Source organism: Pavona decussata, unplaced genomic scaffold (genome assembly GCF_977016875.1).
Source record: "Pavona decussata unplaced genomic scaffold, jaPavDecu1.1 SCAFFOLD_149, whole genome shotgun sequence".
Taxonomy (NCBI): domain Eukaryota; kingdom Metazoa; phylum Cnidaria; class Anthozoa; order Scleractinia; family Agariciidae; genus Pavona; species Pavona decussata.
Genome location: NW_028145561.1, coordinates 976 through 28,947, shown reverse-complemented (window position 1 = coordinate 28,947; position 27,972 = coordinate 976). Strand labels below are relative to the sequence as shown.

At 38.8% G+C, this 27,972-nt stretch overlaps 1 protein-coding gene across 1 annotated transcript; it reads right to left on the bottom strand.

The window, feature by feature from the left end:
- LOC146466216 (uncharacterized) lies at window positions 1-27,972 on the bottom strand. The gene is made up of 22 exons (XM_085127580.1): window positions 27,839-27,972; window positions 24,010-24,145; window positions 23,207-23,247; window positions 22,119-22,293; window positions 20,694-20,806; window positions 19,714-19,802; window positions 19,159-19,199; window positions 18,487-18,581; window positions 17,052-17,144; window positions 16,468-16,562; window positions 13,809-14,013; window positions 9,584-9,748; window positions 8,664-8,702; window positions 8,027-8,194; window positions 7,323-7,406; window positions 5,894-6,001; window positions 4,937-5,082; window positions 3,486-3,672; window positions 2,244-2,438; window positions 1,696-1,781; window positions 1,282-1,368; window positions 1-1,195 (listed from the first exon to the last, which is right to left on the bottom strand). The coding sequence occupies exons 2-22, from the start codon at window positions 24,122-24,124 to the stop codon at window positions 1,108-1,110; spliced, it is 2,415 nt and encodes an 804-aa protein (XP_084983706.1). The 5' UTR covers window positions 24,125-24,145; window positions 27,839-27,972; the 3' UTR covers window positions 1-1,107.

Sequence of the window (27,972 nt, the reverse complement as noted above, 5' to 3'; positions counted from 1 at the left end):
TCAATTGTGCATCTTTTCTTTCTCCTTAAATTTACTAGCATTTACAATGTTAGTTACATTTCATACTTTATATTTTTTCCATAATCCTTAATATTAGAGTTACCTTACTACAGCTAGTGTTGTAATTAACTTACAATTTCATTTAGTATAATATTTGTAATTTCGTTTTTCCTTCTTTCCTCGCCTCGATTAGTTAAATACATGCGGGTAGAAGTATTTTCGTTATTGTTAACTTGAACAGGTCAAACCCGTTAGGATACAATTTTGCTCTTCGGGTGATCTCATCATGGCGAAGTACAAAAAAGAATGAACTCTGGGAGAAAAATGCTAAGTAAATAGCATCATTGTGTATGCGAATCTTTTTCCGCATTCAATTTTTCAGACGTTATTTCGTTTTATTTAAGGCTTTCAATAGGCAAGGAAGATGCCGCTGTGTTTCATTTCCGGATTCTGGACGTTGGACACACCACTTGTGAGAGGACTTGGCGGGTGGCGAAATGTGAAAACTAATTCAAAAACCACTTAACGACCAAAAGATGTCAGTAAAGCTGCAGCTGCAATGTGTTTTTAGGGTTGGGAGCATTGTTCGGTTGTTCGTTCTTTTGTTCTCTTGACACAAGGCTTAAGTATTAGTTACGGAAGTGTTGCCGCAAATTTGTTGCGGAAAGCAAAACTCACTTGTGTACTTGTCGCAAAATTTGCGGCAATGCGGCAACAACGTTTTCCAGATCCTTAGTTCACTTTCCTTTCTTAACTGTTGGTACTCCCAAAAACATTTCGGGCCTATTTTCATGCAAAATATATCAGAAATACGATTTCAATGGCGGCATTGTGAAAGTAAAATAAAACGTCGCAAAATTCACGAGATTAAGAAACGCATTGCGCTCGTTTGTACTAAAAACAAACCAGCACTCGACAGATTGATAGATTTAAACAAAACTTCTCCGGCCCGAAAATTCTGTGGAAGTTTTGAGAATGAGACCTTTGGTTAAGTTGTAGTATTTTGAACTGAGAAACTCTAAAGGGTAAATGCAATTACCTCACTGACAACAGCCGCTAAAATGTAGCTAACAGAAGTTGTCTTCATCCTTGCGTAGATCTTTGATATCAAAGACCCTGATCTGATAATTTCGAAAAGTCTTGGCCCAGTTGTTTCCCTTGTTTCCTGTAGCTTGATGTCAGGCGTCGTTTTGGACTGAAACGACAGAAGATTGAGTCAGCGAGAGTGAAAACTACTGGAATTAAACTGAGGCACGGAAACTGTGAATGAATTTTATATACCTTCGGTAACTTCCTTTACTTTTGTCGGGATAACTGCTGGTCGAGGCTAACGAGGGCCTAAAAGACGAGCTTGAATCACGGTGAGCCCTGGAACGAGATGATGACGTAAACATAATAGTGATTACGGAGGAAAATCATAATGCTCGGAGCCTTGAAACCGCGAGAATTGCTTCCAACGAATCGTTACGCGAAAGTCTTCCACGAGCTCAAGTTGACTATTTTTGTTGTTGTTGTTGTTGTTTGTTTGTTTTGTCGTTGTTGTTGTTGTTGTTTTTGACGTCCTTTGAGTAAACGTACGTCAAGGTACTAACGTGAGATATGTAGGAGCGAGTCACAAAGGCTTTTTTCGGATTAAACTTGGCTAACAATTACATCCAACTAAGAAAACTTAGAATTAAACACAGGCAAACTTACGACAAAGGAACAAAGCTGTTCAAGTTCTCCTCATCCCCGTAACTTGAAAAGCGATGCAGTGATGTATCCTTCCCGACAAAAACGCCCTGCAACGAACAGACAACAAATGAGTGAGCGAAAAGCAGAGAAATTTTAATAGTGCATTCCAAGCGTGCGTTTCTTGAAAGTTCCGATAAATTTTTTTGGAGAAACAGGCCCCAGAACTGTACAAAGACAGATCGTAGAAATTTAAATGTTTCTAGGTTTTCTAGAGTAGTCTCTAATTTCTCTCGCGCAAAGTAGAGTAAATGAAACACACGACCGAGCGCCAAATAGCGCTCTATTTTATTCCACAGAGGAATACTGTACAAACGCTCCTAAGACCAGGAGTGATGAGTGGTTCCTGAATTCACAAGCCATAGCCAATAACGCTGTACTGATTGTTTTTAAATATATTCTGTATGAAATTTACGAATATTGCTGTTTTTCAACGGCAAGGTTGCTTTAGAGTCAGTTCAGGTCAGTCCCTTTAGAGAAGAAGAAAGCAAAAATAAGGCAAAAGACATTACCATGCCGGGGGCGAACTGTCCATGATCGCTGAACCCGTCATCACTCATAGGCCTCCTGCATGCTGCAGCAAGTTCATTCTTCAGTGTTGCCATTGACGCTATCTCCTCTTCTAAGGCCTGTTGTTTGTCCATTTCCAGCCCAGAGATGCGATCTAGTGCCTGCCGCTGGCACTCCACAAATGTCGTCACCACGTGCTGATACCAAGAAATATGCAACATTATTGGTCCAACAATTTTTCATGCAACTTGCCCGCAATCTTGATGCGCCGTTGCAAGACAAGTTGTAAGTGACGTTGCTGTTTACCTGAAATGAACATATCTTGGAACCTTTTTGTTGCAGTCAGTGCAGACTTTCTAAAAGCTCTTTCCAATATTATTTTACCTGTTTAATCTTTATGTTATCACTTTCGCGACTTCGTTGCTCAAAGAAGTCGACTTGTCGCAAGTCTACAGTCAGTGTTGAACTAAATAAAACCGGCTTCTACTTTTCTCAATGGTTGCGGCAACAAAAGCAATTGCGAGACATGTTCAATTCAAGCTGAAGGCATGTTACACCAGGCAACGTTTCGTGAAACGTGTGCGCAACAAAAATTACAGAGACAAGCCCGGGAGACAAGTTACAAGAAAATTGCCTTGTGTAACATAGGCTTTAGAGACGCGATTCCCATTTTTTATTTGTTTTTTTTTTCTCCTTCAGTTTGGAGAAGCTTAAAACATATCTTCATCGCAGGAAAACTAGAAACCATGGTTTTATTTTGTAGAAGAGTAGTCTACAACTGATAAGAAACCATCAGAAAGTAAAAATGGTTAGCAGTGAAGGGAATGGACATGGATTTCAAACTGGACAGGGTTAACAACACGCTATAGAACATATCTAGATCATTGTAAAACTAACAACAATCAGGGTTGCCACTTATAAGAATAAAAAAATTCGATTCCCTGAAGATTTTTTCGAGCAGAAATTCACCTATGACAGGAAACCGGTAAAAAGTGAGATTGACTACCGAAGACGAGAATAAAAGTGGATCACATTATGGACAAAATTAACTTCCAGCAGTGATGGCGTTATCTTATTGAATAGAGGAAGGTAAAGCAAATAAGCATTTGACAATCAAATTTCACGAAAACAAATGAGCCGTTCTGTTCTTTCACTCATAAATACTCAAAATAGTCTTCAAATAATGAGACAACCCTCAACCCTAATCATTCACAATTTGTTGTAACACTATATATGTAATGTACCTGACAAGATAATAATGCGGGGCCCAGGCTTAACCTATCCATCGCCAACCGCTCGTCCGGTAGAATGAGCTGGGGAAGACTGTGCTCATAGGGCCCCTGTGCACCCTTGGATAACCGCACTTGATCTTTACTCTGTTCCAGGGCTCTCTCGACCGACTTCAAATAGCCCATCAAGGCTTCTTTTTCCCTGAAGAAAACACGACAAGTATAAGAACGCCTGAAATCAGCTATAACTAATAAATAAACCCCTTTAGGCGGCTGTTGTATCGGATGATAATGCCCAAGGCCGAGTGATTGTCCGAAAAATGAACAGATGGCCTGTCAACTGTGAAATTTTGAGGACGTTTCAGAAATTAATCGGAGCTGGTATATCGGATGATAGTTCCTTCGGTTGAAGGATTGCCGTCAAAATTTCAGTTACCCTCGAAGCTTCGCTTCTCGGTCATCTGTTCATTTTTCGGACAATCACTCAGCCTTGGGTATTATCATCCGATGTACGAGCTGCCTGAAGGGAATTTTAAATTAACCCAAAGGGCACATAATTTAGTCTACCTATATTTTTGCCCTTCTCCATTTCCCCCCTGTAGTTCTTAGTCTTGTGATTTTGTAATCGTAGTAATTATTATACAATGGAGAAATAAAATCGTTGTAATTATAATATAATGGAGAAATGGAGGCAAAATAAAATAAAATAAATAAATTTATTAAATAACGGTCGTCCAATTTTGTACCACGTGACGCGTTTCATCCAATGAGAGCGCGCGGAAGTTAATCGGTGGGTTATAATCTGGGATACCATCATGCAGTGTCGTGTGCCTTCACTGTTGATGTATTCGGTGCATTTACATTGGCCCAGTTGCTTAAAACAAAAGAAAGGATAAGGATAAACTTTAAATCAGGAAATCAAATGATCCTCGCTTCATTTTCACTTCGACTTATCTCATACTGTACTTAACCTAAGCCAAGTTGTTCTAACCTTTGAGTCTGCACACAAGACCCTACAGTATGACAGATCAAATGGCAGCATTTTAGCAAAACTAATTTCGTGGTGCTGTTTGCTGTGCAAAATAAGCATTTAGGTTCCTTCCAGTTTCGAAGATAGATGATCTTGGAAGAGAGGTCGAAGGAATATGCAGATCTTGTTACACCAGGAAATTTTCTTCGTTCAACATGCATCACAACTCTGTTGCGAAACACGTTGGACGAATCCCTGCCAACACCCAACTTGAGATATATAAAGATTCTACTTTCGGCTCGGAGCGTAGAGCCAAGAAAAAAAAATTAAAGAATTTATCCAAAGGTTTAAATATCGCTCATCTAAACAGCTCAAGGCAGTGAACATTCTTGAGCATACTCAAAATAAGAAACAAACACGCAAATTTAAGCAAAAATATGATTTCATGACAGAATGAAAACCAACGTTTGCCCTTTGCCGCCGTAATTCTACCAACCTAGCCGCGGCTGTCATGGCCCTTTCAGCATCGCCGAGTCTGTCTACTAAAGCGTTCTTCTCGCTTTCCATGTTGCTCATCTGTTTCGACACCTGACGGATCACGTGTTCTTTACGACGAAGCTCCATCTTGGCTTCACTCAGACCCTGCAAACCAACACAAGAAACGTTTGTATCTTCAGCGTCATGAAAAGTTTTGAGAGCGCGTGAGCATATAAGCGAGTTAAGGGCCATTGACACAATAAAGGCCAGTGAAAATCGGAACGCTTTCCAAAAGAATCCTTTGTGAGCATACGAGTCGCCGAAGGCCTATGAGAGTTTCAGAACAAACGATAACGAGAATTTTTTTTTCTCTGCGACTCTTGGAAAATAACCTGGTCTCTTCTTTGGCTTGAGGAGATAGAAGGAGAGAACCTGTGCGTACGGCATGCTTGGCAAATCGTTGCCGTTTTACCCGGGCTTGAAAGGCCAAGATCAACTAACAAAAGTTAAAAAGAAAATTGCAGTTCGCTCCAACCAATTTGAGCACAATGATAATCAGAAGCATATTTGACTTACGAGCGTTTTCCCACCCTTGACACCGGCCTCATATTTTCCCGCGCTTGACACTGTACTAATGTTTTCACGCGCTTGCCAGCGGCTGCATGCTTTCCCGCGCTTGTTGGTACATCCAGTTCAAACGACGTTTGTTGTGATTCGCCAAAAACGAATAATTTAATTTTGGTTTTACAACAATCACCAAAAAACGCAGCAAATGGTTTGACCCAAGAGTCTCAGTGGTCTGTCTAATACGACCATTCGGATGACTGTAGTCCCAAAAAGTACTGTTGTTGGTTACACTGACTGAAAATTTATTTGACATTCCGAGCAGACGCCATCTTCAAAGGTCTTCATAGTCCGAAGTAAATCATATACTAACATTGTTATTGACCTGATTTGTTATCAATCTCACTAGTACCTTGACGGCTTCTGCAAGTGTGACGTCCTTTTCTTCGCCCTGATTGGCGTGAAGTTCCAGGCGCTCCCCCGTCTCCTGCATCTGAGCCGTCTGTTCGTGGAGCAGCGTCTAGAGTGGTTGTGGGCCAGCAACCACGAATAAAAAACGGAAAGTTGTTTTAAGAAAGTAGTGTCAAGATTTATATTCAATAAATTTTTAGCAAAATAAACTACCGTTGAAATCACCGAACTAATATTCCTCAAAAAGCCTGCTTCATTAAATTCTACTTGCGATATTGGCTGCTCACTGTAAGGTACTCTTGAAGACGAACATCGCTTTATTAGAAAATTTTTCTCGCAACGTGTCATGCAGTTGTTGCAACGTTGCGAAACACTTTGTACGAAACGTTGCGTAGTGCAGCTCCTGCCGCCACACAATTGCTAGACAAGTTACAAGAAAATCACCTAATGTAACAGAGGCTTAAAGAATTCAATTTTCTTCTAATCAAAGGCAAATTTCGTCTCAGTCAACTAGCACTTTACTTGTATGTCGTTGTTTTTAATCTTTTATTTTTCTCTTGATTGTTTTTGTTCACTCAATGCAGAAACATCTTATTCGATGTTCTTTAAAATTGTTTTTCGGAACGATTCGATCTAAAGGTGGAAAATGCAGGAATAAACAAAATCACCCCGTAAAAATTGATTCATTATTTACCTGAAAACGTTCTTACAGATTTTTTTCTAATTTCCCCTACAAGTTGTCTAGATTGAGTAGTTTAAATCCCTAAAGTTTCGTCATAAAGTGTCTGACTAGATTTCGAGATAATCGACAATGTTTAAAATGAGAGGCTATGCGCTTCCGTTGCTATGGTAATAGCTGTTGCTTGGAAACCGATGAGAAAATTAACTTTGATTATATGTTGAAATAATGATGTAGTATGAAGGAGATCGAAGTTTATCTTGTGTGCGAGATTGTAATTTCAAAACTTCCACCCTAAGTCCAAAGAAACTGCCTCGAGCCTCCTTAAAGTTGAATGACATACAATCATTTTAAGGCAACACAAAAGCATAAATACTTCAGAAACAATTTCTTACTTTCTACGAAAAAATGATTAAAAGTCAAACGCGAGGTAAACAGAAACACTTCATTAGTACAAATATGGATCAACTAATGAACTCTCCTTCTTCCTTCCCTCCCTTTCTCGCTTTCTTCTTTCATTCGTTTACTCACTCACTTTTGTTCCCTCGCTCCCTTCCTCCCTTCATTCCTTCCTTTCTTCCTTCCTTTTTTTTCTTCCCTTCTTTTCTTTCTTCCTTTCTTCTTCCTCCCTTCCGTTCGTTTGTTTGTTGATCGTTTGTAAAACAGTAGAGGGATTTAGCTCAGAAAAAGAAACAACACCTGCCTAAATCCCTGAATCGGAATTTTCTGTTTAATTAAAGCTACCTCTTACCTTATTCACTGTTTGCTCGTGAGCTTCTTGTGCATGACGAAGAGTTTCTTCTTTGCTCGACAAAACGCTCTTAAGGTGCTGAACCTGAAAAAAGGAACGTGAAATAAAGCAATACAACACACTAAAGGTCAAGTCTCGCACGAGCCACACATAATAAGCGTCTCCCGGTTTTACTAACAAAGAGCAACTCGGAGTTTTACTTTTCCCCTACCTCCTCTCCCTCAAATGGGATAATAGATGGTTGCACAGGTACCCTCTCCCCCCCCCCCTTCCTCCCACCACGCTTGCATTTTGTCGGGTTTCAATCAAGGTTCCCCAAGTGCTCAATTATTCAACTGGCCGTTTGTTTGAAAGCCGATTGAAGTCAATTCACAATTAAAAGTAAACTGAGATGAAATCTCACTTCGGTGTTGAAAACGTTTTAAGGGAAGTCAAAGACAAAAATGAAGGTCTTCAAGGCGGAAACTTTTTGGATAAATCGTTACTGCATTGCAAATAAACTGGGATCAAAGTTGACGACCCTAACGTTGGGTTAGCCTACTCGTATGTTGAACAACTAGGCGGTGGTTGGAGAGAGATACAAGTACGGTGGAGCGAAACTACCTTTTGCAATAAAAAAACGCGCTTGCAGGAACGTTGTTAAGCCGAGACCAATAACTGGTATGGGTCGCAATCAAAGTCACAAAGGTTTGAAGTATACTTACCCTCTCATTGGCTCTGTTTAGTTCACTGAGTTGAGCAGACACTTGCTCCGAAACCAGATTACACATGTCCGACCAGGAATATCTGGACAGCGCAGAGTCTGGTGACGAGACATACACCTGTCCAGTGAGCATCCGCTGGTAAAGTGAGTACAGGAACATGCGGTGGGTCTGGAAAAATTATTCAGCCAATCAAATGTGTGATGTATGCATCGTTGCCGCCAAAAGTTAATGTTACAAAGAACAGTAAACTGTTAAAATGGGAGGCTTCCGTAATCGTTAGCAGTTGTCAGTGAACAGTAACTGTATTTCTTACAAGAATGACATGAATTATGAACGACGAACTGGGAAGAAACAATAAGTTAAAATCAACTGCCACTCAATAAGGGCTAAAAAAAATATCGAAATCTAAAAAAAAAATTCTTATAATAATAATAATAATAATAATAATAATAATGATATTTATCCAGGGAGCCCACTCGCCTTGGCGGTTTTCAGTGGGGCTCTGCAAATTAAAAATGAAATAAAAAATAAAATTACCTAAAAATTATTTCACAAGATCACACGAATTTAAAAATAGCTAAAAAAATTTAAAAATAGCTAAAAAAAATTCTTCAGTGAATTGATTAGAGGGTCTTACCTCATCTTCACGAGTTAAAACGCTCTTCACTTTGGTGGCCTAGAGAAAGAGCAAACCAAACAAATTAGCAAGAAGTTATTTATTAATAACGACTTTATTGAGCAAATCAACCCGTTCAGGTGGATGGTATATCGGACGATATTGGCTATTATAAAAAAAACTGGATCATTGTATAATGTAATTCCAGGGATTTGATAGGCTTAGCGACCATGGTATATGAGCCATTATACCATGCCCGAGAAATGGTGACCACTAATTATCTTCTGGTTGTTCTTGCAAAGCGAAATCAGCAAGATCTAGCAATATTTCTTGATTGTTTTAAATAAAACAATTATTCCACTCACGCTTGTCGAATATGAGCTGATTATAGCTTACTCGGCATTACGCGCCTCTTTAGCTTCATATCCAACGCGCGCTCGTGGAATAATTGTTAAATACCCTAGGCTAGAAGATTTGTCCGAAGAATGAACAGTTGGCCAAATCTTAGCCAAGGGTATTATTAGAAAAACGTTTATTTATTTCATAACCCTCGGATTAATTTCTTAAACGTGCACACTTTATTGTGGACAAGAGAAAACAGCCAATAATGGGGAAGTCCCAGTGATTGCCCGTAAATAAAATAAGCAAGCTGACTCGATTACAAAATTTTATGACATGTGATAGAGTTTTTAAAAGTAAAAACCCTAAAAATTTTGAATTTTTTCCTGGACATAAAATTCGAACGATGGGTATCAAATCGGTGTTGGTTATCGCCTGATTACCGCTATCCGCTTCTGTACCACGCGACATGTTTGGTCTATTGGATAGCACGCGGAAATTAATAGCTGGGTTACAAATCAACACATCCCTCTTTTATGAAGAATATCGAACACTCAACTTTACAAACGAACTTGAACTAATGTGGCGAAGATAATGATTACCTCCTCCTCTGAATTTTGAAATTTGTTCTTAGCTTCTTCGATAGCCTTGTTCAACGTCTGGATGTCAATCTTCATGGCTGCTATCGTGGCTTCTTTCTCTGCGCATTCCGTACGTGACCTGGCAAGCTCTTTGACTATAGATGCCACTGTGTTTTCTGCTGCTTCCTGGTAAGAAGTACAGAGAGAACGTTATGCTTTACTACCCTGCGTGTCTGGAAAAAGAAGCTTTTGCCACATCTTTGACCAATTACATATAAAGGGAAAACCAAACTGAGTTCTACAATAGAGCGGTTTCCAATTGAGTGTCGTAAAACCAAAACCAAAACCAAAGTAATTACTCTGGCCATTCCCAACAGATGTTAACAACACAACCAGCCAATCAGAATTCGAAGCAAATACATGTAACTGGCGCCAAGCGCGGGAAAACGCGTGCGGCGAAAACACGATTGGTTTTGGTTTGGATTCCCATTGGTTGAGAAAGTGGCGCGAGTTTTGTTAACCGATCACAGAGCGTAGTAATGTAAAACCAAAGCAAACGCGAAATTACTTTCGACACTCAATTGAAAATCGCTCTAACGCCATTCAGAATTTGCATTTACAGCAGAACTCCGCCTTACGACCATCTTGTTATTAAGACCACTATTTTGTGCCCCGAACGAATTGAAAGTCCGGTCATTTCCTTGGTTTACAACCTCGTTAATCAGACCACCCCACTATTTCGACCACATTTTCACGGTCCGAAGGTGGTCGAATAAACGGGGTTTCGCTGTACTTCGAGTTCTGGGCGCAGTTGTTCAAAGCTAGGTTAAGCTAATCCTGGGTAAACATAAACTTTGATATAAGTTTAATGACTAATCAATAGAGATTCTTCCAAAAGATTTTTATCCTTTAGTTTTAACTTAGACTTTTCTTTACCATTACTTTTTTAGGTTAAAATTAGCTCTTGAAAACCTTGTTTAATTTTTAATTGGGGATTAGTGTTAGTTGGCTTTCGGACAACCCGGCCCTGATGGGTTCATTATAAATATGTATATATACTTTTTATAAATATGTATATACACTCTTTAGAAGCAAATATAAGCGTGGAAAACGGATACGACAAGTCACGATTGGCTTACATGCAGATTTACTTCTAATTTGTTAAGAAAGTGACGTTGAAGAAAGGGACCTGACGCCAGCTGCGCCAAGCACGAGTGCATGCGCCAATTCATGATTGGTTCTGACTGGCTGAAGAAAGATCATGTTTTCTCCTGCTTCTCAAGTCTTTCATTGTAAATTTTACCTTTTGCACGACTTCACGTTATGATAAATATTCAAAGCACGTGAATAGCAGTGAAATAGACCTGGACAAACAAAATAAAATTCTTGTTCGGAGAAAGCGAATAACGACTGAAATTTGACCAAGATTCAGCCTTCTAATCTAACACCAATTTCGGTTCCTGAGCCTAAAACTTGCGCAGATATCGAAAAGAATTCCTACTTTAACCGCTTGTAATTTAACAGAAAAATCAGTGGGGGCATTTTAAAGATATCTCGATTTATGCAAAGTGGGAACTTTTTCATTCATCTGCGCTTTAGTTCAACTGTTTTCAAACATAAATATCTTAAAATCGGAGACACCCATGAAGCTCAATATACATTAAGAATGTTTTGCTATCAGGAAAGACCCTTTGACAGAAAAGACAAAGTGTCAAGTTTTATTTTGCCAGAGATATTGGTGAAAAATGCTGGAATAAACAAAATCACCCCGTAAAAATTGATTCATTATTTACTTGAAAACGCTCTTACAGATTTTTTTCTAATTTCGCCTACAAGTTGTATAGATTGAGTAGTTTAAATCCCTAAAGTTTCGTCATAAAGTGTCTGACTAGATTTCGAGATAATCGACAATGTTGAAAATGAGAGGCTATGCGCTTCCGTTACTATGCTAATAGCTGTCGCTTGGAAACTGATGAGAAAATTAACTTTGGTCATATGTTGAGATGATGATGTAGTATGAAGGAGATCGAAGTTTATCTTGTATGCGAAATTGTAATTTCAAAACTTCCACCCTAAGTCCAAAAAGACTGCCTCGAGCCTCCTTAACTTCCCTAATTTAGGTCAAGGACGGTGCTTTCTTTTTGCTAATGCGCATACGTTGTGCGCATCTCTTGTGACCCGATGGTTTTCAGGTTGTCACAGATGAAAGAACACCAGTTTTAGTCAAAAATCGCCTAAAAATGTGAAGTTACTGAGATGTCATGTTGGTCATACAACGATATTTCACCGTCCCCTTCCCTCATCCGTCCTGTTGAGTAAGTTCAGTATTAAAAAAAAATTAAAAAGAGTCCTTACAGATAAACGCGTTCTTTGGGACTATTCCGGAATTGGTATACACGGTACATCCGGTAACCATGTTCCTTTCGGACCAATTCTCTTTTCGTAATGAACAAAATGCGACTTACTCGACTACGTAGAATACGAGTTCTTTTGCGAGAAAATTAAATTCAAAAGGAGGCTAAAGAGCAGACGTTTCCGTGGCGCTGTTTATTATGCGTTACAAGGTGTTTCTTACTTTCGAGTCTCTAGGTAAAACCATCAAATAAAAGCTATTAAGCAGTACTTTCCAGAGGTATTTGGTTTCATTTTTTAAAGGTGGAAATTTCAGACAGTTTGTCAAATTTGTCCTTAAGTAGTCTTAGAACAGTTTCCAATAGACTTTTATCACACGGCGGCCATGTTGAGTCTCAGGAGAATAAAAAGCTTTGTGTTTACACGGCAAGCCTCGCCCTGAATTCGCGTCTGGCCGAGGCTTGCCGTGTAAAAACAAAGCTTTTTATTCCCCCGAAACTCAACATGGCCGCCGTGTGATAAAGGTCTACTGAGTGTCGTAAAACCAAAGCCAAAGTAATTACTCTGGCCAATCGCAACAGATGTAAACAACACAACGAGCCAATCGGAATTCGAAGCAAATACATGTAACCGGCGCCAAGCGCGGGAAAACGCGTGCGGCGAAAACACGATTGGTTTTGGTTTGGATTCCCATTGGTTGAGAAAGTGGCACGAGTTTTGTTAACCAATCACAGAGCGTAGTAATGCAAAACCAAACCAAACGCGAATTACTTTCGACACTCAATTGAAAACCGCTCTAAGAGGCACCAAAACTGGCACCAAAGCCACTAAGTCTAAAACGTTCATTCCATCCGCACCTCAGCTGTCGCATTAGAGCAACGGTTCTGATAATCCACTAGTGTGTGGCGCAGATTCTCCAACACAGCAGCTGGTGACAAAGCCTTCTGTTTCTCTCTCCTATGACCTAAAGATTCGTCTGCTCAGAAGATCTACCATTCTCGCCAGGGGCACAGTTTTATAGAACAGGCCCGGTCGTTCAAAGAGCGGATAACGTTATCCACTGGATAAATAATTATCCAGTGGATAAAAATATTGTATTCCAATACATTTCATCCGCTGGATAGCGACTTATCCACTAGATAAAGTTACTCCCTCTTTGAACAAACCGGGGCCAGGGTGAAGAGATACAATGTATCTAAAACAGAGTTTCTTGTCAAAGGAAACAACAGAGCAGTGAAGACACCAGCCTAGCCTCGAACCACAGACCTCCGAGAGGGGAAGACAGGGGGGAAATTGGACAGGGTGCCACAAGGTCGGCGATACCTCTCCTCCCTTCCCCTTTCAAGCACATCCCCGGGAGGGGTACCATTACTCCTAGTTGCTTTATGCAACAGCTTCCACCATGTGAGAACTCAGCCTCGAAAGCCATTGTTAGCTAAGGTGTCCAACATTATTGACGTACAACAAGACAACACTGCAATTGCCCGTTCCGAAGTTCATTAAGGGACTGGACCCTAGTTTACATATTGTTAAAATTGCGTCGTGTGAAGAAACGAACCCTATTGCCAGAAAGATCGCATAAAAACAAGTAAGTTTATTAAGTTTGGTTATGTTTCATTGCGTACAAGTATCCAGACTGTGACCTGCAAAAGTCAGCCAAATTCCATACAAATGTCTCTTATTCTGAGATGGCCTCCCCCAAATCCATGCAGTCCTAATATTTCCGATTTTTGAAAGCCTTCTACTGACATGGTTGCAATCTAACAACAGAACCTCAAACTTGGTGAACTGATTAATGTGCTCTATCTTGTGATGGACTCCAATTTCTGATTAATTGAAAATTTAAGAACTCGTCCCCAGCCTGTAACTCCGGAACGGGCAATATGGTCTTTACCTGATTAAGTTCACTCTTCAAGGCATCAAAGTTCTTCTGATGTACTTCCAGTTGTTTCGACAAGTCTGTTATTATGTGTAGTTTTTCGTCAATCTCCTCCTGTAGTTTCTTTCTTTCAGAGCCAAGACTCTCTTCTAAGCTCGCTACTTTTGCTTTCTCGGCTTTGCAGGCATCTCTTTCTTCATCAAAAGCTATCTCAAGCTCCCTAAACAGAAGATGATAGGTAATCAACTTCTCACACGAAGCTTTGTGACTAAAAATCCAGAGAGAAGTGGGCTTTTAGGATGCGACTGAACTGGGGCAAACGCGATACAACATATTGTGTTTAGATGGGAGAAAGGTGACAACTAATTTTTGTATAAATCGATTTTGGAGATAATAATAACAACTACTTGGTATTTGGCCGATTTTGCCGATTAAATCTGAGAAGTGTAGCTTTTGTTTAAAGCGGAGAAATGAAAAAATGAAGAGAAGAACTGGGGTAAAAATGAAATTTGTGAATTGTGGCAGAAAATGAAACCTTCTACAATGCTACATCATAGTTAATAAAAGGCAATAGTTATGAAGCTTGACAAACTTGTTAGCGTTTTGTTAGCGTTTTGGCCTTGACCGTGCACAGACGCCAATAGATCTTGAAATGAGTTGGAGCAACTGACCAATAGAAACGTTCCTGTTAAGCTATTCAACTGTACTGTGAACGTTAAAACAAAGGATTGTGCACGGTCGCGGTCCTTCCAACATAAATTGCAGCACCATTGTTTTCATAAGGTTTCATAACCAGTCCCTCATTTAACTATGGCTACATGTACATGTTTTTCAACACAAAAAGCAAGAAAGAGGCCTAAGCCACTAAGCAGGCAACAGGAGCCAGGAGTAAATATTATGGAACGTGGAAAGTTTTTGAACTCCTGTCCCTCTTTCAGTAGAGACCTTTAGAATCTAGTACGACGCGGGAGGGCGCTGGTGTTATTTTGGTGGGAAAACGAGATAGCCCGTCGACATTTTACTTCGAGATTTTGTGAGTACGGCGAAGTGGCGAAAGCAAGTCCTCGAAATGTAGGTCTGATCTCGTCTTTTTGGAATCACAAAGGAGCTTAGCTATCATCAACAGGGAGCTTAAGCAACGACGACGGTGACGGCAACGACAACGCCGCAAAACAATATAGGTTTAATGAGCAAAAACAATCGCTCTGCCCGTGCGTTTTACATTTTGGAACATTTCTTTGCCGTCCTCTGCAAAACAACAACTTGGAATGACGAAATTCTAGGTTTTGTGGAGAACGTGAACGCACGACAGTGAATTTTTCATTTTCTATCTTAACTTGTACGCCGCTCCTACCAATTTGGTTCCTGGATAGTTCGCCATTTTTGTAAAAGTTGGGCGAGTTGAAATAATCGCGAAGTAGCACAAATGAAATAAAAATATATTTTCAGGTGAGGTTTTCGTTGCCGTTGCTGTCGTCGTTGCTTAAGCTCCCTAAAGAGCGCGCAGGAGAGCGCTGGTGTTATTTTAGCGGGAAAACGAGATAGCCGTCGTCATTTTACCACGAGGTTTGTAAGAACAGCGTAGTGGCGAAAACAAGTCCTCGAAATGTAGGTGATCTCGTATTTTTGGAATCACGAAGGAGCTTAGCTATCATCATTCAAAACAACTGCGTCAGGTTCGTCGCTCGTAAAGAGTAAAATGAAGTTTCCTGGGATATATCTGTTCTTAGTACTTCACTAAAAACTGAAGTGAAATCTCGTATTCGAGGTTGTACTTGTACTAGAATTTAAATAGCTCTAGTATCACAGTCACTGCTCCAAGAGATAGCCTCCGAGCTTAAATGAAAACCTTGAAAGGAACTACTAACCCAAAAATCCAAGGATATGCAGCCGTGAGTGAAAGAATAAGGGTAAAATGATAAAGCAATTTTCAATTGAGTGTCGAAAGTAATTCGCGTTTGGTTTAGTTTTGCATTACTACGCTCTGTGATTGGTTAACAAAACTCGTGCCACTTTCTCAACCAATGGGAATCCAAACCAAAACCAATCGTGTTTTCGCCGCACGCGTTTTCCCGCGCTTGGCGCCGGTTACATGTCTTTGCTTCGAATTCTGATTGGCTCGTTGTGTTGTTTACATCTGTTGCGATTGGCCAGAGTAACTAATTTGGCTTTGGTTTAACGACACTCAATTGGAAACCGCTCTAAACCTCATTCGGTGTCAAATGTAATGGATCAGATTAGGATGAAAACTGTAATCATTGTCCACCCCCATTAAATAAAGTCGTATTTAGAGCGATTTTCAATTGAGTGTCGTAAAACCAAAACTAAAGTAATTACTCTGACCTCTGAATATTTTTATTATATTAGTATTAGGCATTTTTAAAGCTGACGAATTTTGTACCGTGGATAAATAAAGATTATCATATCATATCATATCATATCATATCATATCATATCATACCGATCGCAAACAGCACATTATGAACCAAATGGGAAAACGCGTGCGACCAATCACAATTGGTTTTGGTTTCGCTCCTCATTGGTTGAAAAAGTGGCGCGAGTTTTTCTAACCAATCACAGAGCCTAGTAACGCAAAACCAAAGCAAACGCGTTATCTCTTTCGACAGAGAATTGAAAACTGCTCTATTTTTAATTTTAGAATCTCTGTACAAACCTGTGTTGTTTTGTAAGCATGTCTAAATTGTATTTAACATACTTAACTTCTGATTTTTCAACCTCCAAGGCACCTTCAAGATCTTTAACCCTAAGCTTTTCAAATAAATATAAACAAAGCATATTTTAGTAACGTTCACTCCAAAGCTCTGAAGTACCTTGTGTACAACAATTCTATTATATTTGACTGTTCCATTATACTTGGATGGATTACAAAAGCTATAATAGAATCACTTCAAAAATACTGAAATGATCCAGGTGTATTTAAACGAAATAATTATGTCTACTTCTGTCACAGTTTAAACTTCAGGTAATGCTCTTGTTTACTTTGAAAGAAATCACCAGTCAAATTCAGTCACCCGCATGTTAGAACCTCTTTCTGCTGGACTGTTAAAAAATTAGCCGGCGAAACAAACGTTTCCATGAAGTTTTCTGCACTAAAAAGCCGATTTTTGGATGCGCGCGAAATGGGGCGAGAGCAAAAGGAGGGGGGGGGGGGGAGAGGAGAGAGGGTGGAAACTTCCTCTCTCCTTTCCCCTCCCCTATCTTCCGTTTTTTCGCTCTCGTTAAAAAATGAGTACTCACTTGAACAATCTCCGAGTTGAACTTTGTTTCTAAGTGAGCAGCCCTCTGAGCCTCAATGTTTTCCTCTAATGACTTGGTACGTTCTTGATATTGCTAGTTGGGAAGTAAAAAAATATGTTACAGTACCACTCAAAAGTAAATTACCACCCTCATGGGAGACGTAAGTCACGTCGCATGCGACGTGATTGGCGTCGTGCACTACGAGAATCGCATATAGCGCGTTTTCATTCACGTGACCATACTGGCCATACTGGTTTACTGAAACAAAAGAAAGTATTTGCATAAAAATAGAGTTCAATTCCCAGAGGTTTAGTTTGGGACACCAACATGGCCGCCATTTCTTTGTTTTGGGACACCAACATGGTCGTTGTGACGTCATGTAGAAACACTCTATAGCGCGCGAAGAACTAAAAACTGTAAGTATCGTGGCATAAAGTTCACCCACTGATGTTAAGAAACTATTAAAAAGTCAACAATAATACACGAAAAACTAACCAAAATGTTTACCTGACTGTTTAAAACTAGGTAATCGAAACTGGTTATTAGCTTCTAGTTTGCTTCCTTTCGAGCAAAATAACGAAGAGCCACCGTAGCTTAAGCACAGGTATTCGGCTAAGTTTACTGTATTTATTTGTGCCAAAAGCCGAACGGTTTTATGTTGAATTCAACGTGATTTAAGCTAAAACTCTCCAGAATGTGGGGTATTGGCCCACAACCAAGAGTTTTGACAAAAGAAACTGTTTAGTGATTCGAAAGAAACCAAAAAATCTCGCAAAAATCAGTTCAGCCGCAGTACTGAGCTTGCACTTCTTGCTAACTCAAACCAAGAGTAGACTGATTGATTTTTTTCAGTAACATGACAAGGCTGCTGCCTAACATGGGGAGCCCAGTAGCCTGGGGCACCCAAGAAAAAGCTCTGGGTGCCTAAAATTCTTATTCCAGAATACGGTCAATCGAACGCAACCTAAAATTAATGAAAAACTCAAGAGAACATTTCCCACATTTAGTCTAAAATAATACCTGTTTATTTTTATTTAACTCGGCCTAGGGAAGAGAGAGAGGGCTGGCACTAGTTTTCGCACCTGGTCACTCAGCTATTTCGTCCATGCCATGTGCTTGCTCGGCAGTTTTTTGATCTTCGCTGCCCTCCCTCCCTTTCCCCCATTGTTGTTATTATACATGTTATGTGTACACCCCCGTTGTGGGGGCAAATGTTATTAAATGGAAGGGACCCCTTCAGGACCCTTCCCTTATACCCCCAGACGTGTCATGTTGTTGTTTTATTATATTAGCTTGCACAGAGTTAAGGTGTATTTCAGCTGTGAGCTACATGTACTTTACAGTACTAGAATAAATTAATGGTAAAATGGTAAATTAATTTCTGCCATGCACTGTAAATTCAAAAATTTGTGCAGTAAATGCAAACAAGCAATACCTCAATTTCTTTCTTTAGTCGTTCTTCTTTCTCAGAAGAAAATTCCAAATCTCTCTGCTGCTTTTGCAAAGTCTCTCCTTGGCTTGATCTTTGGGCTGAAAAAAATAATACACCATAAATGTTCCCAAAAAAATGAACTTTGTCACTTGGATTTAAGAGCCTTTTGCTATAACACATTGTAACTATTGAGGAGTGCATTACTCTTGCTGTATTGACGTCATAGCCCTCCCATTCCGAGTCTCTCATCTTGTGTGGTATTGTATCTCAACTGGAAGTGAAATTCCATGTTTTTAATATACAGTACAGTACGTCTCAATAAAAGAAAGAAAAATTAATAGGGAAATTTCTTTTCAATTTTCATAGAAGAAAAACATAAAGATTTGATCAAGCAAATAAAAAATTTCTATCATAAATTATACACTTTAAGATGCAAAGGAAATAACACAACATGCAGAGGCCAGCCAGGTAAGACACAACATTACTGGAGTCAAACCTCTAATAATGGCTACCTCTCCATAACAACCACTAACTTTTCTACAATTACCATGTTTTCTTGTCCTAACTTGTTATTGATTTTGGACAATTCTGTCTGAAGATAGCCGTTGCAGAGAAGTTCAACAATTACTGTACCAACCTTAAGATCAACTGTCATTACCAACAGAAAAAACTTACTTTCAAGAGATGAGCACATTTCTTTCAGCTCTGCATACAGACTGTGGACAAGATAGCAATCAGATTATGTCATTACAGTCAGAGAAAAACCGGAGGATGAAAAGAGCACATTAAGATCACGTCCAGTATGATTATAGCCAGAGAAAAACCTGAAAATAATTCAGGCTTGAACCGTTCAAGCCTGAATTTTTTTTAAGGCTTTCTTTTCGCAATTACTTAAGTTGCGTATATAACCGGGATGATCATTCATTTATGTGTGAATTTTCATATAATCATTCACTTTCAATGCTGGATGGGTCAACGAATAGCAAAACAGACAAAGAGTAGGAACGTTTCTCTCCAGGGTAAGGTTTGGCAAAGGGCTGATGACCCACTCACTGAAAAATCAGTATTAAAACCTATAGGTTGTCATGGTATTTAACCCGGGTTAGCGCTAACCATGCTTCGAGCAACTGGGCCATGGCATCCAGAGATTCTGGCCTTGTATGACTGGGGCACAAAACGTTACAGTAATGATTCGTGAAAAGTGAAAGATTTATACTAATGGATTACAACCTTTCTTGTTCTTCGGTCACAATGTGAAGTTTCCTTTTTCCGTCTCCTTCAATCTGGAGTTGGTTTGTGAGCTGAAGAATCATATTTCCCTAAAACCAAAAGGTTTGGTAATAAAATGTACATATATGGTGACAACAATTAACAATAGGTTCATGCATCAGCATGCGATCATCAAGATATGAAGCAGGCGGGAAGTTTGGAGAGCAAGAAAGATGCGTAAGAGTTACTCAAGGCATGGCCAAGAGCAACTCTACATGTAGCTTCTTGAGTGCTTTCCAAACTTCCAGCATTTTTCATATCTCAATGAATGCAAAGCTGACGTATGAACCAATTGTTTTATAACATTTTCAACATGGTAGTGTTTGTTGACGTTACCAGCGTGCACAATGGGAATAAGAAGCATGTACGCACAATTGAATTTGATTACACGAAAATGTTATAATAATAGTGCCGGTAAATAATAAATAAATGATAAACTCAACCATAAATAATATCCCTGCCCTTCAATGAGTTATCTGGTGTCCTCCCCATGCATTGTATATTAAGCAAAATGAGTATCTGCTCTTTTTTATTTTGTGGCAATATAGCCTATATTGCCACAACTAATAGGGTATCTTTATTTAACAACTTCGCTAGGCTGTATGGAAGATGGGTGCCTGGGATATCCAGGAGGCTCCACTGTGATCAGTTGGTCCGTAGGAATACCCACAACCCAGCCATGAGTCCTAACACAAAGTCCTCCAGGGACTCTTTGCACTTAATGAATTTTCAAGATTGTATAAAAAGCCTTGATGAGTACTGTATATACTACTCCACCCTAAATGATTGCTATATGTATTCCACTGTTAAGTTAAGTATACACCCAAAACGTTTAAGAAGTTGGCCAGAATCAGTAGCAGCAGATCAGGCTTGCTTATAGCATAATAGTCTCAGTAGTCAGGATAAAACTTGCAGAACAGCAAATAAACTGCAGCTCATACCTTTCCTGCAAGAAGTAGATTAGACTTGTGTTCCTCATTTTTGCCTGATTGTCTGGTTGCTTCCAAGGTTTCCTCGACATTTTGCAGCTGCCTCTTGAGCTGACTGATGTTTTCTGTTCATGCAAAGAACATTATCAATAGTACATAAGTACGTAAATTCTGATCTTCTGGGTGAGTGTAGTCCTGAGAAGGACTGTTTGGGGTGACATTGACTGACATTTCGACAACCCGAGCAACCTGAGTCTTTCTCAGGACAACACTCACCCGAATGATCATAATTTACGTACCTGTATGACATGACTCCTGGGTTCAAACCATTTACAGTTTTAATAAATAGTACACATGACATAATTTCTTTTATTAAAAACTGGATCATTGTATAATGCAATTCCAGGGATTTGATTGGTTCAGCAGCCATGGTATATGAGCCATTATACCAAGCCCGAGTGAAAACGATTATTAAATTCTCTTCTGGTTCTTCTTGCAAAGCGAAATCAGCAAGATCTAGCATTATTTCTTGATTGTTTTTAATAAAACAATTATTCCACTCGCGCTGGTTGGATATGAGATGATTATAGCCAACTTGGCGCTACGCGCCTCGTTGGCTATCTATCATCTCATATCCAACGCGCGCTCGTGGAATAATTGTTAATTATTTACTTGATCAAATGTCATATACACTTTAAATACACTGTTCAACATAATTATTTGACTGTTACATTTGTAGGTAAGTCTCACAAGTCTAACGGTAGCCTATCAGACAGACTTTCAAGTATCTGTGATGTCCATGGCTTAAAGTAATTATAATACTCCCTTGGAGGGTTACTAACTAGTCCATCACAGTGATAACCTTCCCTGATGGTTGCTGTCACCCATTTGTACAATTATCATGTACACCTGGGTAGCTACTGCAGAGACAGCGTGGAGAAAAGTTAAATTTTAGTTGTCAGAAAAAAATCAGTGACAAAGGAAAGGTCTTTAACCAATGACTTTCAACCCAGTTGACCACTAGTCAAAGCACAGTATATGCTGTGGTTCTCTAGCCCCTTACATCTTAGCCTGCAAACAGCAGACGTATTTCCGGTCGTACGACCGGAAATACGTCTGCTATTCGCAGGCTACTTACATCTTCACCCAGACGTGTTGTAGTACAATGAACTACTGGGTATCACTTTTAAGAATAGCATTTAATAAGCACATAAATTACATGTAGGATCATCCTGGTGAGTGTAGTCCTGAGAAGGACTGTTTGAGGTGACATTGACAGTTCATGTCACCCCAAAGGCAAACAGTCCTTCTCAGGACTACACTCACCAGGATGATCATAATTTACGTACTTATGACATGTGTCCTGAGTTCAAACCATTTTCGATACCATTTAATTAATTCTTAAAATCAATGTATTGCAGCATGTACACAGCATACCTTTAAGGCTTGCATTTGTCTTTTGCAGTGCACTTTCCCTCTCTGCCGCTGCCCTCTTCTCCTGATTGGCTGTTCTACTTGCAATGGTCAGATCATATTCAAGCTTCTGTCTGTTGGCCTCACCTTTCTCCACAGAGAAACGTAGCTTTGCCACTTGGCTTTGCAACCCCATGATCTGTAGGATCAAGCATACATGTAGTTCTCAAATAAAAAAGGGAAGGTTAAGCCCTAAACTACTGAAATTCTAGCAAAACCCTACATAAATGTAGCCCAAAAGTGCATTATTTGACTCTCTGGTCAGTGATGTCAATTGCAGCCAAACTGCTTACCTACTGTTGTTGTGGCTCAAACACTACATATTAATTTTTATAACTCAGTGTTCCTGATAAGAGAGGGTTCTCAGGTCAAAACCTGAGAAAGCTTGCTAATATCCTGACCTGGAAAATTAAATGGTAAACTTAAGAAGATTGGAGAGGACCAGAGCTACTGTCAAGTGACCCCTCAAATTTTTTTTATTGACTCCCTGACTTTGAAACCTTTCTGGAATAAGTTTGTAACTTTCTCTTTATACTGGAGGTCAATATTTTGAAAGCTTTTGCTTGGGCATATGTGCAGAAAACAAACTTTTGAGGTTTCTTTTTCCACCCACTTGTCTTTTTACTATACATATATTAATAAACATTTTTTGGTCTTTCTTTTTTCTTCTTTTGTTTGCTGTGTTTGTGAACCTTTAGGTCCTACATGTACCTCTTTCTCCTCAGAAACTAAAATGGGATTCATGTTTGAGAAAAGAAAATGCAGTGCTGTGTTGGTGGGAAGTAGAAACCAATGTTTGGTAAATATCAACAGAGTTGATAACTGAAGGTAAATTGGCCACCAAAAAAAGATTTGAGTGTTGACATTTTGAGCATTAAGCTCTTTGTCAGAGCAAAACAGCACCCTAATCTCTTTATGGTGGTCAACTCTTTTGATAAACCAAACATACATATACACCTCTACACAGGTGTGTCTCTGAGGGCATAACCTCATATACATATGATTCAAATCAGTTACCAGTATAGCAATACAGGTAGTACAGCTGTACATACCTCTTCATTGAATTGCCTGGTTTTTCTCAGCTCATTGGCATCTACATGTAGACCAAAATACAGGAAAACATTATAAAAAAAAATTTGTTTTTTCATAGCTGTATTCTGTTTTTGTTTTTCCATTTTTCATGCTGTCCCTTTGACATTTTCTCCCAGAGTTTATGTTCAATGAAAAATTTAATTGTAGTACTGTTCACTACATGTACAGGTATTCAGAGTTCCAAAGTAGAAGTTTGAAATTCGTATGATCTGTACTGGAATGTGTTCATTCACTACATGCTACAGGCAGGGTTTAATTTCTTATTCAGATACATACATCAATACACTACTACATATATGAGTTACAATAAAAGAAATGATCACAGGGTTGCCATTGATCACAATAAAATAAATTTCCTGACTTTTCCCAGACCGCAAAGCAATTTTCCCTGGCCATTCAAGACAAATCCTTTGGCAATAGAGCCAGTGAAGAAGATGTAGAAATCAATTCCTTCAAAAATATTTTTGAAACAACATTACCTTTGGAAACAAGGAAACTCATTCGCGAACCTTGTGGCAAGATAAAAATAAAATTCCCAAACTTTTCACTGACTTGAAGATATAATTAAATAATTTCCCCGACTTGATGCAAAATTCCCTGACTTTTCCTTTATTGAAAAAAAATTGACTTTTGCCCGACCGTGGCAATCCTGTGATCAACAAAGATAACTACATTTACAACAAACAGATGGAAAATAATGATTAGGAGAATCCGTAATGTTACACAATGTAACAATTATTTAACAACAAACAAAGTGCCCTACCAGAATAATCCTTAATGTTTCCAGCCTCCTGTAATTGTTGGATTTGCCATCTAAGCTCCTGAAATTCTTTCTCGTATTCAGCAGTTTGGTCACTGTTCCTGGGAATCTCATCCATGTCGTCACCCTGTTCAATGCTCTAAACATGAAGGAAACTAAATTAATCAAGCCTATACAGTATAGATCATGTGCATTGTGTTACAACAAATATAATGTAAGTAACTTGATGGACATTTATCATTTCTCCCCAAATAATGAAATGGGTTAAAAATGTCTAAAATACGTATCTTCAAAGCAGAAATGCACAAACTAACTCTGCAGATTTTGAGAGAGGAGAAAGACTATGCTCATTAGCCCACTTTTCTCTGTTAATCTCTTCATCTGTTTATTTGCTGGATAACCATTTGCTTTGTTTCTTTGTTCATTTTAGTCATTTCTTTTGTTTAGGTATATAAAAATTAGCACTTAATCCTACCAATTCCTGTTTTCATTCTCTTTCCGCTAATTAACGCAATCATCCTAGCTACTAACCTACCATGATGAGCTTAAGCTACCTGCAAGTTGCAGCATATTAAATTTTAATCTATTAAAATCCAGTAAGGTAATTGTAATTTGCACTAATGTACATTAAACAGGTTACAGTATGTATGTAGTGTATGTATGCATGAAAATAATGAATCAATTAATCAATCAATAATGTACTCAATAAAAGGATGTGTCTGGAAAGAGGGGTACTAAGAGGGGGGGGGGGGGGGGAGGAGGGCAGCTCCAAGCCCTCCTGTTCCTCCTACTACTAAACTTAATTAATAACAAGCAACAACAACAATAATAATAACAATAATAATAATAATAATAATAATAATAATAATAATAATAATAATAATAACAGTCTATTAAACAGTTCCACCAGGTGGCTGTTCTCTGTTAAATAATAAAAAATAACAGCTAATTAAAAATACAGCAAGATAGACAAATATTAAATTAATTTATACATGAAACTGTTACAGACAAGCTAACATATCATATTTTAGTTGGTGTCTATGTTGATGTCTTGAAAGATTTCGAAAGTCTACAAAAAGTTGCATAATTGATACAGTTTCTTATACATCTTGGGAGAGTGTCAAATAGCCTTGACGCATTCTCCTGGAAAGTTCCTCTTTCAGTGGGAACCACCAGTCTCATCGACCTGCTTGAGCATAATTCCCTGACGCATTGCTTTTTTTACTAACGGAAGATAGCATGGCCATGTGTTGCTGTTATGCAAGGCTTTGAAACACGTCTTAAGGACGATGCCTACTTTTGCCACTGCGCACAGTTCTGCGAATCTCAAGATAACCAGGTTTACTATGGGTGGAGCCTACTAATACAGGGATAAAGTAAAGTAAAGTAAATAAACCTTTATTAGAGTGTCGATGTATGATTTGCATTTGCATGATTTAAAACTATGCAGAGAAAGCAGAACTAAGCAAGTGCTCTTGGTATCCAAAAAGAAAATTGGGGGTAACCATGCATTTTTCAAAGATAATAAAGCTTTAATTTGGGAAAAAATGCCATACATTGCTTTGTATTTTAGCACTTTTTAAAATTATTGTTGCTTAATTATCCCTAAAAAAAGCATGGTTACCCCCAAATATTTTCTTTTTGGATTCCAATAGCCCTTGCTAAGATCTGCTTTTCCCACATAGTAATAAACTGCACAAAAATACCTCTATATTAGCAGGCATCATCCTTAAGGAGGTGAGGTGGATAATGGTGGACGTCTATCGAGCTGCCAAGCAGCACTGTGGGGGGTTGTTTTGTTTGATTATAATTATACCAAACCAATGTGTTTTGCTTTAGCCAATTCACATTGTAGTTTCAGATGTCCTGTTCAAAAACATTGTCAAGTTGTAGATCCTTTCCCTTTTATCACTGTTCAGACTAAAATTGTCAAATGAATGCTACATCAAAAAAATTAAATTTCTTTAAATTGCTCCATACCACATTTGCCCTTCAGTGCCATACACTATGCAATTAACGGTTTCAACTGTCTTTTCACCAGATATAAGCTTTATACATGTATTTTGTTTTTTTATAAATGCAGTCTAGAAGCCAAAGGCAGGTGTTTAAAATCAAAGGCTCCTGTGAGCCAACTCGTGGATGCAGATGACACATAGTAATTGAAATTTAGATGGCTACGGAAACTTCCTTGAAAGCTAAAAGAAACTATATCTTTGCCCGATTATGTAACGAAAAATAACCATTCTTGTACTCTTGTATTCTGATGCGCCGATTAAAAAAAAATCACGTGTTTTTTTATTCAAAGTTCATAGAAGCACGCCATGTGCAGCTACGTCATGCAAATTCGTGTCCCCGATAGTACGGGGCTACTGGATTTTGCGATGGGGCAAGTGGATTCTAACCATCACTTGCCCGATGGGCAAGTGAAGTTTTTTTGGGAATTAAAATTACAAAATTACTGTAGGGCAAGCCGATCTCACAAAGGGAAATCTGTTCAACAAAGTATCGCATTACATTTCATGCCCGACATAAATGCGTGAAATTTTTCCTTTGGAGTTCAGTCCACGTAATCCTCAAGTAAAAATAATGAACTATGACAAGCTCTTGCTAAATAAGAATTATTTATCGACCACGTCCTTTTGCTTCCCCATAAATTACCAGTTGCAAATTTCGAAAATGAAACATTTTTCCCTTTGAAACCTCTATGAAAGCTGACAAGATCTAAAGTGTTCATTTCACCAGAAATTTGCATAATTTTGTTTACGACGTCAATGATGCGTGACATGGCACTTTCCGCTTTCGCGTGAAAACTGACAAATTAAATTATTTTTTAATTAAATTATTTCTAAATTAAATTATTTTTAATTCTTAAAAGAAACCGCACTCTGTAGAAAAAAACGAAAAAAACCTATAACTTTGCTCAGATTCAACGAAAAATCTCCATTCTTACACTAAAATGATTGTCAAATTATTCTCTACAGAATGAATGAGAGAATTCTAATTGAGTTTACGACCCCGGACTTTCTGAAAAACTGAAAAAACTTGTAACTTTGCTCAGATTGAACGAAAAATCTCCATTCTTGCACTAAACGATCGTCAAATTATTCTCTACATATTGAATAAGAATTTCCTGATGCGCAGTGAACAACAAATGTTCGCGTGTTTTTTTTCCACTAATTGAATTTAAAACTCATTCACTGCGCACGCCTGAAAGTTAACGACAAAACCGACCGACCGACCAACCAACCAACCAAGTCGACAGTCAGCTATCGCTATAACTCGTTCATTGCGCTACGCGCATTCACGAGTTAAAAAGAATTGTAAACTGGGCCTGCTGAATTGTTTATACATTAAATCTGATTTCCCCTCCGGGAAGCTGGGGGTTTAACCATAATAGTGTTGTAAGAGTACAACAATACATCTTTGAATGTTGGCATACTTTTTGGCATATGTTTCCATTTGCCGATCAAACATGAAGGTATTTTACATAATCTTAATTAAACAAACTGGCTTTCCAACAAATTAACAGATCAAGCGCGACAAACATTAATTGACGAAGAGGAAGGTATTAGCTTAATAAGCTAAAGGACGGTGGCGATAAAATTAAATCATTTGCCAGTTTTCAGCGTAAATCTAGATCGCAATCATTCACTTGTTACAGTATTGTGTTAGTACGGATGTAAGCTAAATAATGTCAAAAGTGAAAGTGAAAATGTACAAAGCCATTCGATCGATCAAGATTAGAAAACTACACTTTCCTCGATTCCCGCGAAAAACAGACAACTGATAAAATTACTCTTATAGATTTACTCAGAAGTTCAAAAAGACTTACGTCTTGAGCAAATGCAGGAGAATTTCCACTGTCCAGAGGTGATCCCGTTGAAACAAGAATTGGAGGAAGTCGGGCGACTTGCAGATCCGCGATCCGTGTAGGTTGAACTGTCGGTTGAACTCCAATCGCTAGTC